General features: G+C 39.9%; 1 protein-coding gene across 2 annotated transcripts in view; it reads left to right on the forward strand.

Moving 5' to 3' along the window:
• LOC114024845 (cytochrome P450 4X1-like) overlaps positions 1–20,010 on the forward strand; it is a 47,703-nt gene that overhangs the window by 13,836 nt on the left and 13,857 nt on the right. For both annotated transcript variants that reach the window (XM_027838043.1, XM_027838044.1), the window contains exons 2-8: positions 5,214–5,352; positions 9,537–9,581; positions 13,656–13,783; positions 14,588–14,712; positions 14,801–14,955; positions 16,287–16,396; positions 17,408–17,598. In XM_027838043.1, coding sequence (XP_027693844.1) covers positions 5,214–5,352; positions 9,537–9,581; positions 13,656–13,783; positions 14,588–14,712; positions 14,801–14,955; positions 16,287–16,396; positions 17,408–17,598 — 893 coding nt within the window. The remainder of the gene's footprint in view (positions 1–5,213; positions 5,353–9,536; positions 9,582–13,655; positions 13,784–14,587; positions 14,713–14,800; positions 14,956–16,286; positions 16,397–17,407; positions 17,599–20,010) is intronic.

Consider the following 20,010-nt stretch of genomic DNA (forward strand, 5'->3'; position numbering starts at 1 on the left):
TCCTGTGGCAATGGCAAGTGATGATGCAGCAGGTGTGGATACACTGGGAGTTGTAATCACAACCCTGCACACAGGTGGCCCAGGCCATAGGGTCATCTATTCACTGGACTGAAGCGGCAGTGAGATTCAGCAGTCCCCTGCCTGTCTGAGCAGCCTTTTTTTAAAGACCACACTACTCGTATCCTGGCATGAGGAAGAGGATAGAAAAGGTGCTGTAAAAATTGTCTCTGTCACCCAACCCTCTCCTGCTTACCATGGTAGGTAGAGATACCACCCCTGTGGTCAAAACACACAAAAAATGTACAAAAACTTTTGCAAAGATGATTCCACTCACTATCAGTACATGGAATGTGTACATACTTATGGACAATGTGAAATCCAGTAGACCTGCAGGAAGAACAGCTCTTGTTGTGAGAGAACTCAACAGGTATCATATCCAAACATCAGCTCTGAATGAAACAAGGCTAGCAAATGAAGTCTAGGGTATCGAAGTGGGAGCTGGATACACATTTTTCTGGAATGGCCACAGTGAAGGGGAGTGCTGTGAAGCTGGTGTAGGCTTTTCAATTAAAACTAATCTAGTCACCAAGCTTGCATGCCTCCCAAAAGGAGTGAATGATAGACTCATTACAATGTGACTGCCACTTGCAGGAAAGCACCATGCCACCATCATCAGTGATTCTGCTCCACCATGATGAACTCTGATGAGATGAAAAAAATTTTTATGAAGACCTGGAGACCTTCATCATCAATGTGCCAAAAGAAGACAAGCTTATAATTCTGGGTGACTTTAATGCAAGAGTAAGCACAGACTATCAGATATGGCAGGAAGTCCTTGGGAGGAATGGAGCTGAAAACAGCAATAGCATGCCAGAAATGCAGGGCTGGTTCAATGTTAGGAAAACTATCAGCATAATTGACCATATCAACAACAAAACTAACAGAAATCATATGATTATCTCAATAGATGCAGAAAAAGCATTTGACAAAATACAACACCCATTCCTACTAAAAATACCGGAGAGCATAGGAATAAATGGAGTCTTGCTTAAAATGATAGATAGCATCTATCAAAAACCACCAGCAAGCATTATATGTAATAGGGATAAGCTAGAAACATTTCCAATAAGATTGTGGGTGAAACAAGGAAGTCCATTGTCACCACTGTTGTTCAATATGGTATTAGAAATGTTAGCTTTAGCAATTAGAGAAGAAAAAGAAATTGAAGGTATTAGAATAGGCAAAGAAGAAACAAAGTTATCACTCTTTGCAGATGATATGATGATATACTTAGAGAATCTTAGAGAATCAAGTAAAAAATTACTTGAAATAATAAACAAATGTAGCAAAGTTGCAGGATATAAAATAAACCCACACAAACCATTGGCATTTCTACATGTTACCAGCAATACCCAACGGCAAGAGGTAGAAAGAGAAATTCCATTTAAAGTTACTGTAGACATTATAAAATATTTAGGAGTCTACTTGCTGAAACAAACCCAAGAACTATATGAACACCATTACAAAATGCTTTTCACACAAATAAAGTCAGATCTAAATAATTGGAAAAACATCAGTTGCTCATGGGCAGGCCGAGCTAATATAATGAAAATGACAATTCAATCTAAATTAATTTACTTATCCAGTGCCGTACTAATCAAAATACCAAAAAGTAATTTTATAGTGCTAGAAAAAACAATTACAAAATTCATCTGGAAGAATAAAAAGTCCAGAATATCAAGGGAACTAATGAAAAGAAATGTAAGGGAAGGTGGCCTTGCTGTACCAGATCTTAAATTGTACTATAAAGCAGCAATCATCAAAACTACTTGGTACTGACTAAGAAAGAGAGAGGTGGATCAATGGAATAGGTTAGTTATGCAAAACACAACAGTCAATGACTATACTAATCTACTATTTGATAAATCCAAAGACTCCAGCTTCTGGGATAAGAAATCACTATTTAGCAAAAACTGCTGGGAAAACTGGAAAAATGTATGGCAGAAACTAGGCATAGACCAACATCTTATACCCTATACCAAGATAAAGTCAAATTGGGTACAGGATTTAGATATAAAGACTGATACTATAAGCAAACTAGAAGAGCAAGGAATAGTTTACCTTTCAGATCTATGGAGAAGAGAAGAATTTATGACCATACAAGAGATAGAGAATACTATGAAATGCAAAATGGACAATTTTGATTACATTAAATTGAAAAGTTTTTGGACAAACAAAGCCAATACATTCAAGATTAGGAGGGAAACAGAAAACTGGGAAAGAATTTTTACAACCAGTGTTTCTGATAAAGTCCTCATTTCTAAAATATATAGAATACAAGTTATTCCCCAATTGATAAATAATCAAAGGATATGGACAGGCAATTTTCAGAGGAAGAAACTAAAGCTATCTATAGTCATATGAAAAAATGTTCTAAATCACTATTGTCTAGAGAAATGCAAATCAAAACGACCCTGAGGTACCACATCACACTTATCAGATTGGCTAATATGACAAAACAGGACAATGATAAATGTTGGAGAAGATGTGGGAAAATTGGAACACTAATACATTGTTGGTGGAGTTGTGAAATGATCCAATCATTTTGGAGAGCAATTTGGAACTATGCCGAAAGAGCTATAAAATTGTGCATATCCTTCGATCCAACAATACAACTTTTAGGTCTGTCTCCCAAAGAAATGTTCAAATTGGGAAAAGACTCACATGTACAAAAATATTTATAGCAGCTTTTTTTGTGGTGGCAAAGAATTGGAAATTGAAGGGATGTCCATCAATTGGGGAATGGCTGAACAAATTGTGGTAAATGAATGTAATGGAATACTATTGTGCTATAAGAAATGATGAGCAGGCAGACTTCAAAAAAACCTGGAAAAACATACATGAAGTGATTCAGAGTGAAATGAGCAGAACCAGGAGGACATTGTACACAGTAACAGCCATATTATGAAATGACTGACTTTGACAGACTTGGTTCTTCACAGCAATGTAAGAATCTAAGACAACTCCAAAAGACTCATGATGGAAAATGCTATCCACATCCAGAGAAACAACTATGGAGTCTGAATGCAGATGGAAGCATACTATTTGCTCTCCTTTTCCTTTGTTGTTTTGTTTTATTGCTTCATTCTCGTGGTTCCTTTCATTTGTTCTAATTGTTCTTTACATCATGACTAATGGGAAAATATGCTTAATATGAATGTATAAGTAGAGCCTGTATCAGATTGCATGCCATCTTGGGTGGAAGGAGAGGAATGGGAGAGGGAGAAAATTTAAAACTCAAAATCTTATGGAAGTGAATGTTGAAAGCTAAAAATAAATTAATTATCAAGAAGAAAAAGAAAGAAAGAAAACAGTAGCAATGATCACTTGCTACTGAAGACTTGTGCATATTATGACTGTCTCATCTGCCAACACCAACATCACTGAAAACCAACACTGTCTTCTGTTTGTCTAAACGCAGCATAACTTTGTGGTTGCACCCTCACAGCAAACATTGACATTTAATAGACTATTTCATGGTAAGTGGAAGAGAAAGACAGGCTGTGACAGTGATGAAGGCTATGTGTGGTGAGAGCACTGACTAATCATACACTCATCTTCTCCAATCTAAATATTCACATTCAACAAAAGTGGTAGCCCCAAGGCAAAATGACTACCAAGAAGACTTAATGTTAACAGATTAGAGCACTTCACTGAGTGGGAACAGTTCATTGCTAACTTGAAGGGAAAGCTGAGCCAATACACAGTTAACAACAGTGGAGTGGGAAAAGAGTGGGCAGCTTTCAGAGATTTGGCTCAAAAAAAAAACCATGATGTGCAAATTTAGAGACAACTCTACTCCAAATGTAAATGTGGACTATTTGTGCCTGATCTGTGGTAGAGCCTTCTGAGCTCATATTAGTCTGATCAGCCAAAACCAGACATATTGTGCATTCACTCCAACATAGCAATGTCATTTTGGCCCTCTTGAAGAACAAAGGACAACAGTCAAGTTTGCAATTCTTCTTTTGAGACATTATTCATATTGCTTGATCGCTTACCTGTAAGGCAATGGCTTTTGTTTTTATATTCTTCCCTTTACTTCTAAACATCTACAGCCACACACATGCACTGCCTCTAAGTCCTCTCCATACATTCTGGGGGAGGGGAGTGGTGTGATCTGTCCAGATCACAATTTTGGGAATACTTATCTAGCAGCTTAGGATCTTTGGAATCAATTGTGAAACATGGGAGACAGTGGCAAAAGACCACTCAGCATGGCGTGGCCACATCAAAGATGGCACTCTGCTCTATGAGTAAAGCAGAATTACAGTAGCTCAAAAGCTAGAAACATAAATTTAGAGATATCTCCACTCCAAATATTCATGTGGACTATTTGTGCCCGACCTGTGGTAAAAACCTTCCAAGATCATATAGGTCTGATCAGCCATAGTCAGACACACTGTATCTTGACTCCAACATGGTGATGTTATTTGGGTCCTCTTTGAGAATGAAGGACAACAACCAACCAACCAACCAATCGTCTAGTAGCTCTATATAAGATGGATTAAAGAGAAAAGAAACTAGAAGTTGACTAATAGCTCCCACATGGAGATTAGAGCCTCCATTCAGAGGCTATTGAATTAGTCCAGGCGAGAAGTGATGAGGTCAAAGGGTAAAGGCAAAGACTGTATGATTGCAGTGGGAGAAATATTATGGAGATAGAGCTGACAAGACTTGCAAATGGGTTGTATGAGAGGGTTGAAGAAAGGGAAGAATAAAGGGTCACTCCAAGTTTGCAAAGATGCAGAAATGAGCAAGTTTAGGAGGAGGGGATGGGTTTGGGGAAAATTGTTTTGGAACTCTTGAGTCAGATGTGCTCATGAGACATTAAGATTAAGTGAAGATAGAGCTGTCCAGAAGGCAATGGCCTGGACCTGCAATCTCTCTCCACCCTGAATCTCCAAGGGGAGGGTTGGATAAGCACATATCAAGGGCACAGTAGAAGGGATCCTTGCTCAGATGAGGGTGGGAGTAGATACTTCTCAGGTCCCTCTTCTCACTTTAGAGGTTCTGTCTTTCCATGTTTCCATTGCCCTCCCAAAGATCCCTAAGCTCATTATAGGGCTCCCAGGGCCTGGAGTCTGGGAGTTGAGGAGGGAAGATGTTGGGATTCACTGTCCCAACTCACTTTTTGCTTTTCTTTGTTGCAGTGTAACCTGGAAGAACTAGAGATGTTCAAGGAGCTGCCCAAAAAATACCCCAGTGCTTTTTCTTTTTGGGTTGGACCCTTTCATGCAGTATTACATATCTATGACCCAGAATATGTGAAGACGTTCCTGAATCGAAAAGGTAAAGATGAGTCATCTTACTTCACAAAATATTGGAAGACATATTGGAAGATTGGAAGGCTGGAGCTAGAAGGGACCTGAGAAAACATCTAATCATACCCATCCTCTGAGGCAGCTAAGGAGTACAGTGGGTAGGATGCTAGGCCTGGAGTCAGGAAGACCTAGATTCAAATCCAGCCATGTGACCTGGGCAAGTCACTTAGCCTCTGTTTGCCTCACTTTCTTTAACTATAAAATGGAAATAATAATAGCATCTACCTCCCAGGATTGTTGTGAGGATCAAATTAGATAATATTTGTAAAGCACTTAGCACAGTGTATAGTAGGAACTAAATAAATATTTATTCCCTCCCTCCCTCCATCCCTCCATCAATGTATCAGACAAAGAGACACCTGTACCCGCTTGCAAAACTCCCAAGGCCTCCCACAACACTTCGGGTTAGCACCAATTGTCAGGAAGTTTTTCTTTACCTTGAGTGACTCCATGGACCTCATCATCCCCTGGATGAATTGGGCCAGTCTCAGATAGGGTCACAAAGGATATAGAGCAAAGAAAAGAAGAGAAATCTTTATTAGGTCTTTAAGGGAAGTAAGGGCAGTCTGAGTATGTCCTTGACTTTTGAGAGCGATGGACTGAAAGGCAGCTTCCTTGCCCTCCCTCAGGCTGACTTGAGGCTCCCCAGTAGGTTTACAGGCACAAGCCAGCTCATTTTGTAGCTTTACCCAGATGTCTTCTAGACATTCTAAAGGTCTTGGGGATCTGTCCTCCCTGCTCAGATGCTTCTCTTTTATCATCACCTTTCCCTCCCCTTTTCCAGAGATCATGAGACTCCCTGGGATTTCAGTGGCCTGATGAAACCAAGATGATAATTTTTGAATTGACAAGGTACCTTTAGCTTGCCAGTGATACAACCCATATGTCTGTCTATCCTTGAACAAGTCACCTAAACTGTCTGTGCCTCATTCCTTAATCTTTAAAATGAAATGGCCTCTGGGTGCATTGAACACTACAGCTCATAGTCCTACAATGCTATCACCCCATGTCCTTCATCCGGACCACCTACTGCTTGGTATCAAAGAAGCTGAAAAGCCCAACTTAGTCAAAAGAAGGTGAATGGGAGAGCATAGAATAAGAGTCAAGGTCAGTAAATGGTATTAAGGGATGTTTAATCCAAGTTGTCACAGATACCATCCTACCCAGTTCCATAGTGTGTCCTGTAGAGCACAGCTTTGGGGGAGGGTTGGGAAATGGGACGAGCTGTTTACTGAGGCCTCTTCAGACTCTGAGGTTCTAAGGTCCCAAACCTAGCTGGTGACTCCCATACTTGTAATCACCTGGTTGTTACCTGCTCTGCTTATTTTCCAAAATCTTTTTCAACATGCCACACCAGACAGCCCTATCTGCTTTTACTACTATAACACTCCTTCCCCTGTGTTGATTTCATCACTCTTTCGGTGCAAATAATAGTTCCCAGATTTATGGGTTATTTTATGATGGTTACATCACTAAGTGCTACTTTAGGAGGCCTCCTTGTCTTTCAAGAAAGCTTTCTGTAAATCCCACAGGAAAACGAACATTTCACCAAAACCTTCTCCTGCACAACCAATTCCACCTGTGTTTTTTCTATTCTTTTCAGTATCAACCCGTCTTTCCTCTTTTTAAATTAAATTAAATGTCATATCTCCCTAACCCCCTCCAATCTCTCTTCACTGGATCTTCTCTCCCAACTTCCCTTTCCTTCTATTTTCCACCACGTACACCCATGACTCTTTTCTTTAAATTTTCTTTTTTTTTAAATTATGAACTTAACAAACATTAACATTGCATATACAAAGAAGAATGGAAAAACATATTTGGATCTATGAATTTCTGTTATGAAGAGTTTATAATTCTTTAAACTCTAACTTTAACACAGTAGGACTAAAATTGTCCTGCTCGTCTGTGCTACCATGTAAACTTCTTTCTCTTTTTTTGTGTTTTTAAATGTTTCTTAAACACTCTTCTTTATCTTCTCTCTTTGGGGGATGGCAGGGAGGGAATTTTATCACTCTCCACCAAATCAAAATGTTGTCTGTGTCTGGAAACGCCCGTGAACCTTAATTCATTACCACTTGGCTGAAAGGTAGGAATCAGGTTTTGTTCTGAGTCTTCTGAAGTTGTGGTTAGTTTCACTGCATTGATCAGAGTCTTTCACAGTTGTTTCCTTTTATGTTGTTATGGTCATTCTGCTGCTTGTTAGTAATAATCGCTAGGATTTATATAGCACTTTAAAGTTTACAAAGCACTGTCCATATGTTATCCCATCTGATCCTCACTACAACCCTAAAAGGTAGGTGTTATTATTATTCCCATTTTACAGATGAGGAAACTGAGACTGAATGTGGTTAAGGGACTTGCCTAGGGTCACACAGTTGGTAAGTGTCTAAGATAGGATTTGAATCCAGGTCTTTCTGACTCCAAATCCAGCACTGCACTACCTTGCTGCCTCTCACTCTGCATCATTTCATTCAAGTCACCCCAAGTTACTCTGAAATCTTTCACATTTGTGATTTCTTATGATATAATTGTATTATATTACATTGATGTACTATGAGCTCTTCCACTGACTGATGGCACCAATTTCATTTCCAGTTTGTAATTGTGATTTTTAAAGAACACAAAAATAACTTTTAGATATGCACTATTTTGTATTTCAGATGGTAATGGATAGAGGGACAGTGTTGGAGGCAGAAAGTCCTGGATTAAAGATCTATCTCTAACACATACTTAGCTAGGTAACTGTACAAGCTGCTTCACTTGTCAGAGCTACAGACAACCTTGTAAGATTAGAAATTGCAGAATAGAGACTGACATACATCCATGAAGAAATTTCCACACCAAGAGGAGCATTATAGCTGATCAAGAGTTTAAAGGACTGTCATGTGAAGGAGAGATTAAACTGGGTTGATCCCAGAAGGCAGATCCAGGAGCTATAGTGGGGTCTGGGGTGGGGTTAAACTTGACCTTGATGTCAGGAGAATCTTGTTAACAAGGAGAGCTGTCCTAGATCAAAATAGGCTGCCTCAAGATCTGGTGGCTTCCCCGTCCTTAGAGCTCTCTAAACAGAAGTAAAAAGACAACTTATGAAGCATGTTCTTGTGGAGATTCCTTTTGTATATGGGTTGGATATGATGCCACTGAGCTCTCTTTCAATTCCCAGATATTCTGGGTGCCATGAAACAGATGAAATCAGAGGTCTAGACCCTAACTGCCAATTCCTGCCTCCTCGTGCCTATAAATAGCTCAAAGTCCCATGTTCCTTTCATAAGGGAAACCACTCCTAGACAATCCTGCAGTCACATGCCCCACCCCAGTCGCTATCCAAACCACTACTAAACCGATAACCTAAGACAACCCATCTCTGGCTCCCCAAGAACCTCCCTCACAGGCTTATTGGGAACACCAATGAAAGAGCATCCATAGAGCACTTTGTAAGCTGAAAATCTACCTAAATGTCAGAGGGAACTATTATTATTTCTTGTCCACCCCACCCCACTCAACCTCCAGGTAGGCTGTAGGAAGCTGGTCTTCCTACAGCTGCTCCAAGGATAGGACTCCAGCCTGACTCAGCCTCACACAATAGACCCAGGGCCCTGGATGGTGAGGCAGAAACGCCGGGCTACACTTCTGGCTCTCTGACACTTAGTCCCTGTGAGACTGAGACTTCGTTGTCTCATCATATGATGAGAGCCCCATTCCAGATAGCGCTGTAGGCTGAGATCCTCCCTATAACTTGTGGGAAGGAATAAGCAACGACTCAAAGATTTGTTTTTGTCTTTTCACCTCATCTGCTCTGTCATGTACCCAAGGAAGCAGCTGTGGTTTCCCAGGGTGCTGCTCCTTACCTGTGAAATGCTACGTTATTCTTGCTTGTGTTTTGTGCTTCTTAGTACCCAGCTCTATGCAGGTCCACACAATCCCGCTCTGATTTTTTTTTGGTTAGGCAGTGGGGTTAAGTGACTTGTCCAGGGTCACACAGCTAGTAAGTGTTATGTGTCTGAGGTTGGATTTGAACTGAGGTCCTCCTGAATCCAGGGCCAGTGCTCTATCCACTGCGCCACCTAGCTGCCCCTTCCCCCTCTGATTTTATCCAGTACAGTTTCCACATAATGCGAGCTTTTTCTGCCCTTTTGCTTAACTTTACAGATTTAAAATGCCCGGTGAACTACAAATTCTTAATCCTCTGGCTTGGTAAGTATCTGTGATCAGTTTATTCTTCTCTGTGTGGGTCAACAGTATGCCATAGAAGTTAAGAAGTGATGTTCAATCAATTTCATCTAACAAACCTGAATTCTAACAAACCAATCTAACAAAACAAATCTAACAAACCCACTGTTTGCTAGGTATGGTGCTAGGTGCTGGGGATACAAAGAAAAAACAAAAATGAAAACCTAGTCCCTGCTTAAGCTTCCAATAAGTAACCTTAAATAAGTTTAGAAACCCAAGGAAAACAATGTATACCCATCTAAAAATATATAAACTAAATTCAAAGTAATTTCTGGAGTGGTGAGAGCTAGCATCTGGGAGAAATTGAAAAAGTAGGATCCAGGAGCATCTAGGTGGTGCAGCTAGGTGGCACCATACTGCATAGAGTGCAAAGCCTGGTGTCAAGAAGACTCTTCTTCATGAATTCAAATCTGTCCTCAGATATCTAATGGCTGTGAGACCCTGGGTAAGTCAATTAACCCTGTGGGCCTCAGTTCAATGAGCTGGAGAAGAAAATGGCAAACTAATCTAGTATCTTTGACAAAGAAACCCCAAATGGGGTTACAAAGAGTTGGGCATGACTGAAACAAATAAACAGCAACAACAAATGTGAGAGAAGAGTCCCTGCCCTCAAGGAGTTTACACTCTAATTGGGGAAGACAAACACATGAGGAAGCTGAAAGGGAAAGGAGAGAAGAAGAGGAGGCATGATGAAGTCAGTCAGAGAAGTCCCAAAGTAGTGCAGACAGGTGAAAAATGAGATGTCTGAACTGAGGTCTCTCCTTAAATGGAGGTTTAAAGGTCATGACCCCACCCTCCAATCAGAGAGGCAGAGGGTAGTGATGAGATCCCGTACCAAGGCTGATGAGATATATTCCAATAATAGGAAGTTTGTTAGCAAGTATGGAGTTGGGGTGACAAACAATGAGTTCAGTTTGGGACATATGTTTGAGATGTTTCTGAGACATTCGATTTGCAGTGTCCTGGTAATGAATGCAAAACTGAAGTTCAGAGAGGAAACAGGATGCATACATAAATCTATGAGTTAGCCATATGCACAGAGATGATATTTAAATCCATGGAACTGATGAAGTTACCAAAAGTTATAGAGAGATAAGAGAAGAGGGCCTAGAACAGAGTCTTGGGAACAACCATAGTCAGAGGGGGAGGGGTAGAGTATGATTGATGATCCAAGAAGAGAACTTGATGAGTGGTTAGACAGGTAGGAGAAGACCTAGGAGACGATGTTATTGTGGAAACCCAGAGAGGAAAAGATGGTTGCCAGTGTCAAATGCAATAGAATGAGAGGGATTAGAACCATGAAAAGAATTTTAGGTTTGGCAAGTAAGAGAAGATTGGAAAGAGCAGTTTCATTCAACTGATGAGATTAGAAACCAGACTGCAAAGGGCTGAGGAATGAATGAGAGGAGAAGAAATTGAAGCAGTTAATATAGACAGCTTTTTCTAGGTATGTGGCTGAAAAAAAAAGGAGAAATTAAGTTTGAATGGATGACAGGGTCTTGTAAAGTTTTTTTTGTTTGGTTATTTTTTAAGGATGGAGGGGAGGAGGATGTGTGGAAACATTAGGGAAGTAATCAGTAGATAAGGGAGCGGTTGAAGTTTAGAGAAATGGAACATGATTGGGGATAAGTACAATTCATAAGATGTAAGGCCACGGGATCAAAGGCACATATGGAGGTTTGGGCTTTGGCAAACAAAAAGCCAATCTCATTGTCAGCATGGACAGCTGATATCAAAAATTTTGAGATGAAAAGAAAGGGAGGGAAGGGAGCTCCTACTGAATGGTCTTAATTTTCTCTGTAATGTAAGGGGCAAGGTCCTCATCTGGAAAGGGAGATGGCAAAGAGGAAAGTGTGGAATGCTTGAGGAGAGGTTTAAAATATTTTTGTGGGGATTTTGATAAGAAATAAATTAGGGAGGAATAAAAGTGCTGCCTTGCGAGAGTGAGGGCCCAGTTGAATGATAGGTTATAACTGGATAGAAAAAGGTCAGATTTTTAATTAAGTGGAGTACATGTGGCTAATGGTGAAATTTGGTATATGAATGGAGTAGTATTAAGAGTCAGAGTAATGAATAATAAGTAAACCAATGAACAGATCATAGAAACAAAAACTATGATAGAGAATGAGAACAAATGACTATGCCTGAATTCCTGGGATGCTGCTAAAGAAGTCCTCAAAAGAAAAATCATATCTCTGAAAGCATGTGTTAGCAAAATGGAAAAGGACAGGGTTAATGAACTGAATATATAGTATTAAAATATGAAACCAACAGATTAACAAACCCCAAGTAAAAATTAAAATAGAAAAATTAAAAAGAGGAGAAAAAGACAAATTGGAAACAAAAAAGTATATAGAAATTCATTAAGCTAAAAGCTGATTGTAACAAAATTGATTAGCCCTTTGATAAACTGATTTAAAAGAAGTTTAGGAAAAATCAAATGACCTGTTCCAAAAAAAAAAGAATGAGGGAAAATCACAACAGAAAAAAATGGGAAAAAATTATTGGGCCATACTATCACAAACTATGTATCAATGAAGATGAGAATTTAAAAGAAATGAAGGAATATCCACAACAGATATAAAATAACATATTAATAGGATAGGAAATAGAAACATTAAATAATCCAACTGCAGGAAAACAAATTGAACCAGCTATAAGGGAAGGGAGACTCCTGGTCCAAATGAATAAAGAAGTGGATTCAATTATACATTTAAAGGACTGTGCAGCCTTCTACTATTCAAGTTATTCTCAAAAATCTAGAAAGAAAACATTTTACCGCGCTCATTCTACGAGACACATATAATCCTGAGACCTTTATCAGGGAAGGATGAAAGAAAAAAAAAGAGAGCTATAGGCCAACAGCATTAATGAATTGATTCAAAAATTTTAAATGAAATCTTGGCAAAATGTCTACAGCAATCTTAAAAAGACAGTAATTATGATTAATTTGGATTTATATCAAGGATACAAGGATGTTTCAGAATAATAAAACAAAATACGTAATCATTAAAAATAACCAAAACTGCATTGATTTTTTAAAAAATACAGAAAAAAGTACTGGACAAAGCATAACACCAATTCATGCTAAAAAACAAAACAAAACACTACAAAGCACAGGCATAGAAGGACTTTTAAAAATATTACTTAAAATGTATACATGTAAAACTGAAAGCATTCTATGCAGTGGGGTAATACTAGAAATTTCCCAATAAATACAAGGGTAAAGCGATGATATCCTCTTTCCCCACTGTTGTTTGACACAGTGATAGAATTGTTGTTGCTGTTATTGTTGCTGTTGGTGGTTTGACCTTTGTTCTTAAAGAGGACCAGTGACATCATAAGGGTGAAGTCTTGACTCATGCATGGATTGGATTTAAATCAGCTTCACCCTCTCCTCCAGAGTCATTGAAATCCATGGGCAAGATGTTAGTAATAGCATTACGGAAAAGAAATTAAAGGAGAAAAATAAAGGCATAATCATATTAAAAGAGGAGAAAAGCTATCTCTGTTTATTAATCACATTATAATCTAGACAGAAAACTCCAGAAAACCAGCAGAGAATCTGAAATAATACCTTCAATAAAATAGTAGGATACAAAAGAAACCCACAAAAATTAACAGCAATTTATATAGCAGTAACAAAAGTCATGGCAGAAAGACAGACAGAAATGTGTACGTATAGACACATTTATGTGTGTGTGTATTTGTGTTTGTGTGTGTAGGGGTGGGTGTTGCAAAAAAAAGATAGATATAAATATAGATGATACAGATATAGCTGTGGATAGGGAAGAGGCTATCAGTAGAATAGATTGATGATAAATGGATGGATAAAATATTAATTAAGTGCTTAGTAAACAAGAAAACAACACTATCCCTACCTTCTAACAAGGCAAGAAAAAAATATTAAGGGGAGCAAGAAGGAGAAGAGGGAATATCTGCACAGGGGCAAACCCCAAGGAAATAGTGACATTTTTGCCTAGCCTGGACAGTGATGTCCTTGGTGTAACCCAGTTAGAATTGCTATTGTCTCTTAAGGAAACGGCCTGTTGCTCCTGCACGGTGAGACTTGGCATCACCACCGGCGCCTGATGACCACAGCCTTCCACTTCAACGTCATGAATGACTACTTCTACCTAATAAAGGACTCAATCTGCACGATGCTGGTGAGGGAACAGGCTGCCCAAGGCCCCCACAAGGTGTTCGACAACCATAGAGTGAGGGAGAAGTATCTGCTTCTGTGTCCAGCAGTGTGCTAGAATTTTTTTTTTAGGCAATTGGGGTTAAGTGACTTGCCCAGGGTCACACAGCTAGCAAGTGTCAAGTGTTTGGTCTGAGGCCGGATTTGAACTCAGGTTCTCCTGACTTCAGGGCCGGTGCCCTATCCACTGCACCACCTGGCTGCCCCTGCTAGAACATTTAACAGAGATAAAGATGGAGGTGCCAGCAAAGACTAGACTAATTGGCCTAATAGAATGTTCCCTTCAAACTCTGAGTTTCTGTGATACCTACAGTGCTTTGTTTCACTGGAACCTCACAGCAATTCTGTAAGGAACATACTACAGGTATTATTATCCCTATTTTACAGATGGTGATAACAATACAGCCAGAATCTTCCTTATAGAGTTGATAATAAGGAGGGAATAAATAAGAAATCTAAAACTCATGCTAAAAAGTTTTTATTAGAATAAAATATTTGTAATTACTGAATATATTAACATACAGTACCTTTATTAAATTTATATAGTATTGTTCATATAATATCCTAATAAATCTATTACAATAGAAATATAAAGGTAAAATCCTTTGTCCACGAGCACATGAGTAAGCTGCAGATCCAGTAGTCAAATCCAGAGGGGAGAAAGAGGAGGAGGGGAAGAGACAGAGACAGAGAACAATACCATGTGCAAATAGATAAGCAAAAAAAAAGGGTTCTTGAATAGCTGTATAATGCAGATCTTCTCTCCCAGGATGAATGGGGAAAACTCAGAACTGAGGATAGTTCCATGGACATCTACCAGTCTCTCTCTTTAATGGCTTTGGACAGTATCCTGAAGTGTATATTCAGTGTCCAAGATTTCTGCAAGGAAAAAAGGTCAGTGCCAACGGGGACCTAGGGTGAAGACCAAGTACTGACCACCACCCTAGCCCTTGGTAACACATTGTATCTTCTCTTCTTGCAGCTTCTCGACCACCTACCTCCAGAATATATCCAAAATCTCATCTTGCATCTATGAGTGCCTTCACACCTTCTTCTATTACAGTGATTTCATTTATAAGCTGAGCCCTGCCTGCCAGGAGTTTCAAGCTCTCTGCCAAGAAGTAAAGAAGCAATCTGGTATTTCCTGAGACATGGCCTAGCCATGGATGCCCTCTGGTTCATGTCCCACTACTGTTTGGTGTGACCCAGTGCTCCTGGAGTCATAGAATCTGGGTTCAATTCCTGACTCTGACGAACTACTTATGTGCCCTCTGACAAGACACTTAACATCCCTAGGCTTCCATTTCCTCAACTGTAAAATGAAAAGAGTGTTCTAGGAAGCCCCTCAGGTCTTTCTAATTCTAGATCCATGATGCTATAATTGGCTGGGATACTCAATGCAATTCAATACAACAAGAATATATTAAGTACTTTCTATAAACCAGGCTCTATGGGTTCAAAGAAAGGAAGGATAATGGTCCCCGATCTTGAAGAGCTTATTAGGGAAGAGGGGCAGGGAATGCAAAGCATTCGTTGACCTAAAAATTACAGACAAATTCATTGAGTGGGGTATGTGGGGAAATACTAACAAATCGGGAGAATTAGGGAGGGGCTCATGTAAGATGTGTTCCCTGAGGAGAGACTTAGAGAAAGCTATGGATTCTGAGAGGCAGTATCTTTCAGAATGATGAACTTCTGGAAATTCAAAAGGCCAGGGGAGTAGCCAGTAGAAATTATGAGGTGAATGCCTTAAGTGTCCTCTTGAAATGAAAGTTCCTGCCCTCTCCAACCAGAGGAAAGGAGGGGCCCCTGGAACTTGGTCGGTGCCTGAGACCATATGAGTGGCCATACCCTGATGATGTACTGACCAGATGCATTTTCAAAAGGTGATGGTGAGGGGTGGGAAGTACATCGAAATACAGTGGCTAAGTGCCATTGTATCCTTGCTGTGTTAACAGCAAAGTAAACCTCTTTCGTTAAATGTTCAGTGACTTGCAAATGCCTCACTTCATCCCAACACTGAACCTGAAACAAGAGTGTGCTAGCATTAGAACCAGGCCTACAACTTTCCTACACGCTGACTCCAAAACCTGCTTTTCTTCCCAACTTGTCTGTTTCTCACACTAGCAGTATCATAGATCTCAGTCACTCATGTTTCAAACCATATGGAAGAGACCTCCAAAGTATTTAGTCCAACTTATGCCTAATTGACAATATTCTCCTAAAATAGCTAACAATAAATCAAGAAAAGGCAGTACCCAGGGCACTAATTAATTGTCTTTCAAGCAGCTGGGTATCAGCTTGCTAGGTTATATTGTCTCTATGAGGCTGACACTGCCAGATACCAACATAGGAAAGTGACTTGAGTCTCATAGCAGCTCCACAGATGTCTTTCAGGGTCTTTGTCAGTGGCAGGATCCGTGGTTCCCAGGTAATAGAAATATGTTCTTCCCTCTCCTCCCAAACAGCTAAAATCTTCCAGGATAGGAAGGCATCCCTCAAGAGTCCAGAGAAGCAGAACAAGATTCAAAAGAAGAAGAAGTACCGGGATTTACTGGACATTCTCTTCCAAGCCCAAGTAAGCCTGTAAAACTTCGAAGCAAAATACCTACCTCGTGTGTCCAGGCGCTTGGAGACACAGAAACAAAAAAGAAGGGGCAGCTAGGTGGTGTAGTGGATAGAGCACCGGCCCTGAAGTCAGAAGGACCTGAGTTCAAATCTGACCTCAGACACTTGACACTAGCTGTGTGACCCTGGGCAAGTCACTTAACCCCACTGCCTAACCCACAAAAAAAAAAAAAATGAAAAAATCCAGGCCATCAAGAAACTTCTATTCTTTTAGAAAACTATGCTGTTTGGGAAATCAGACAAACAGGCTGAAAGCCTGAAATGGGAAATACTTGATTGAATAGTAAACTGGCAGCCCTAGGAAGATTCCAAACTTGGGGTAAAAGGTTGATCTAATTTCACCACTTTCTCTATGTAGCTCATTCCCTTATTAATTTCATTTAGAAGTATTTATTAAGTGTTTGTTGTATGTAATATAGACTATGCTAGCCATTTGGGGAGGTACAATGTTAATTAAAATGCAATCTGTGTCCTCATGCTCAAAGTCTAGTAAAGGGAAGGATGAAGGTAATTGTGATATGCAGTATTACAAAGGACATTAAATTGGTGAGGACAGTGCTCCGGGAAGTGCAAGGGAGGACAGGTGGAGTCTTCATCAACAGATTTCTGTGTGCATGAAGTCACTTAGACTAAGTGACCCAAGTTTGGGGCTTCATCCAGAGATGGTGCCAAGATGCGCTGGTTTTAGAAAGCATTGGGACCCCAAGTCAGGTAAGATGGGGATTGGAACATATTGAGGACAGGGAGGGAAAGAGCATTAGGAAACATAAACATGTTTTGCGGACTAGATGAAATGTTAGCAGCAGGTCTCAGAAAGTCAATAGGGTTCTGAAATCAGAGCCTGTTATGACTTGAGACTTCTCCCTTTAAAGCTATGATTCTTCTTACAGTCATTCTGATGGTTGACAGAACAAATCCATAACACTGGCTTTGAATAAAGGAAGACTCTTGACTGTTTTAGGGCACAGAGGGAGGAGGCTTTACAGATGAAGAAATAATGGACGAGATCAATACATTCATGTGTAATAACCATAACACCTTGGCCTCTGGACTGTCCTGGATCTTATACTGCCTGGCAATGAACCCAGAACACCAGAAGAAATGTAGAGAGGAGATCCAAGGTATCCTGGAAGACAAAGACTCCATAACCTTGTAAGAGTCCCAAAGAGTCAATCCTGATTCCTCAGTTGATCATTTGGTTTTTTCCTACCTCTTAGACTGAGGGTGCCAACGTTCATCCTTAATTCCTCAGATCCCCTTGGGTATGTGTCATTTCTGTTGGAAATGATTACTCTCCTGAAAGAATAGGAGAAGCTCAAAATTCTCCCTTCTCCACCAAATGTAAGTGCCTCCTTCCCTCTGGCCTAAGTTCCTTTGCAAGATAAAATCTTAGTACAGCAATGAAATTAATTCAACTTCAATTTAGCAAATATCCATTAATCATCTGTGTGTTAGACCCTGTGCTGGGGACAAATGGAGATACAAAGATAGCTAAAACATAGACCCTACTACCAAAGAGCTTAAGGAGTATTAAAAGGACAGATACACAAAAAACTATGATTTCCCCATTGGATGTACCATTGGTATCTCAAACTCAACATGTCCAAAAAGAAACTTTTTATGCCCACCTCTGAAACTTTTCCTTCCTTTAGGTTTCCCTATTCCCATTGAGCCCACTATCATTCTCCCAGTCACCCAGGATCACAACCACCTTAGCTTCATTATCCTAGGTTCTTCCTTGTTTTCTCAACCAATCACTGCCCCTCCAGAACCAATCAGTTGCCAAATCTTGTCAATTCCTTCCCAACATCTCTCATATTTGTCCCCTTTCCTCCATTCCCACGGACTCTACTTGCTTAGATGATTGTAAGAGTTTCCTACTTCCTAACTGGTTTCCCTGCATCCAGACTCTCCACTCTGAAATCTATCCTCCACAGAGCTGCCAAAATAATATTCCTAACCCCTAGTTCTGACCATGTCACTCCTCCCTCACAAACTGTCAATGCTCCCTGTTGCCTATGGAATAATATACAAATTTTTATTCTGGCACGTAATACTTTTCTCCATCAGGTTCCTCCATATATTTCCAGATTTATTTCCTATTACTGTCTTTTGTGTACTCTGTATTCCAGTTACACAGTACTACTGGTTCTTTCCCAATCTCAACAGGCTATCTCCTCCTTTTATGCTTCATTCTCACAGGCTAGCCTCACTAATAATAGTAAGAATAACAACACCAGCTCGAATTTATACAATGCTTTGCTGGGGGCCTACAAGCTTTCAATTCTCCTGAATCAATGTGATCCGTAGCAAAGTCTGCTCACTGCTCTCTTGGTCTGAATTCTGCAAGTTCCCAACTTCAGTTCGGGTCAGTCAACCATTTGCATAGCTGTGAAAAAAATAGATCTTTAATGAAATATTTCTCTGTTTGGGAATGTTAATAGACTGTTGCTGGACCCAGATCACTGGGAGGCTCTACCAAAATTCGGAGGGACTGAACTGTAGGTTCCGCCTTGGTCTGGTTATATTCCACAGCATGTTACCTACCTGAATTCAAGGGCAGAACTGAGTCCCTGCTATCTTCCTCGGAGCAGAGCCCCAAAACTATGATTTGCTCTCCAACTTGTTCCTTGCTCAGTACATTGCTAGAGTTTGCTCATGACAGCTCCTCTCCAGGACCCCTTCAGTCCAGCTCAGAAGCAGAGAGCAGATGACAAAGCTGCCAAAATGGCACTCTTCTTGCACCCTGTGCTTCTCCAGGTATCTCCTGGATCTCTTCCTGCCCCAGTGCTTCCTGGCCTAGTGCTCAGTCTAAGTTCCTGGACCCTGTAATTTTCCACTCAATGTGCTTTTGGCCAGACTTCATCCTCAGTGTTTCCTTGTGCCAACCTATGCTGGAAAAATGACTCTCTCGATTTTTCTTAAATCTTCCAAGCAGAATTTGATCTAGTGTTTTCTAGATCTTTGTGGAGAAAGTTTGGTGGGGGAGCTAGGTTCTACTTCTTTTGGATGCTTCTACATCTTGGCTCTGCCTCCAAAAGGCTGTTTTCTTTTAACATTCCTTTCTTATTTTGAATTTCAAATTCTCTCCCTCCTTCATACCCCTCCCCCATCCATTGAGAAGACAAGTAATATGATGCCCTTTTATACATGTGAAGCCATGCAGAGCATATTCTCTGGGAGATGGTTGATGAAGCTTGCTTTGCACCTTTTCTCAGAGAGATAATCTGACAGAAGTCCAGAATGAGACCTACATTTTCAGATGTGAATAATGTATGATTTTGGCTTGATTATACTCATTTGTTAACAAGAGAGTTGTTATTTGAGGGGAAAAAAATAACAATAGGGGACGGTGATGACAATATTTAAAAAAAGGAAGAAAAGAAAAAAGAGCTTCAGTGAAATACTAATCAATACATATAACAGAGCAGAAAGAAATTCAGAGGTCACACTAAGAAGTGTGGTACTATTATGTTAAATTTGATATATACAAAAAATGCATAGATAATAGAGTAAGAGTTTTATATAGAATCTTTTACTATACATGGAAATGTTTGTGTTTGT

Source organism: Vombatus ursinus, unplaced genomic scaffold, assembly GCF_900497805.2.
Source record: "Vombatus ursinus unplaced genomic scaffold, bare-nosed wombat genome assembly UNPS02014825.1, whole genome shotgun sequence".
NCBI classification, from domain to species: Eukaryota; Metazoa; Chordata; class Mammalia; order Diprotodontia; family Vombatidae; genus Vombatus; species Vombatus ursinus.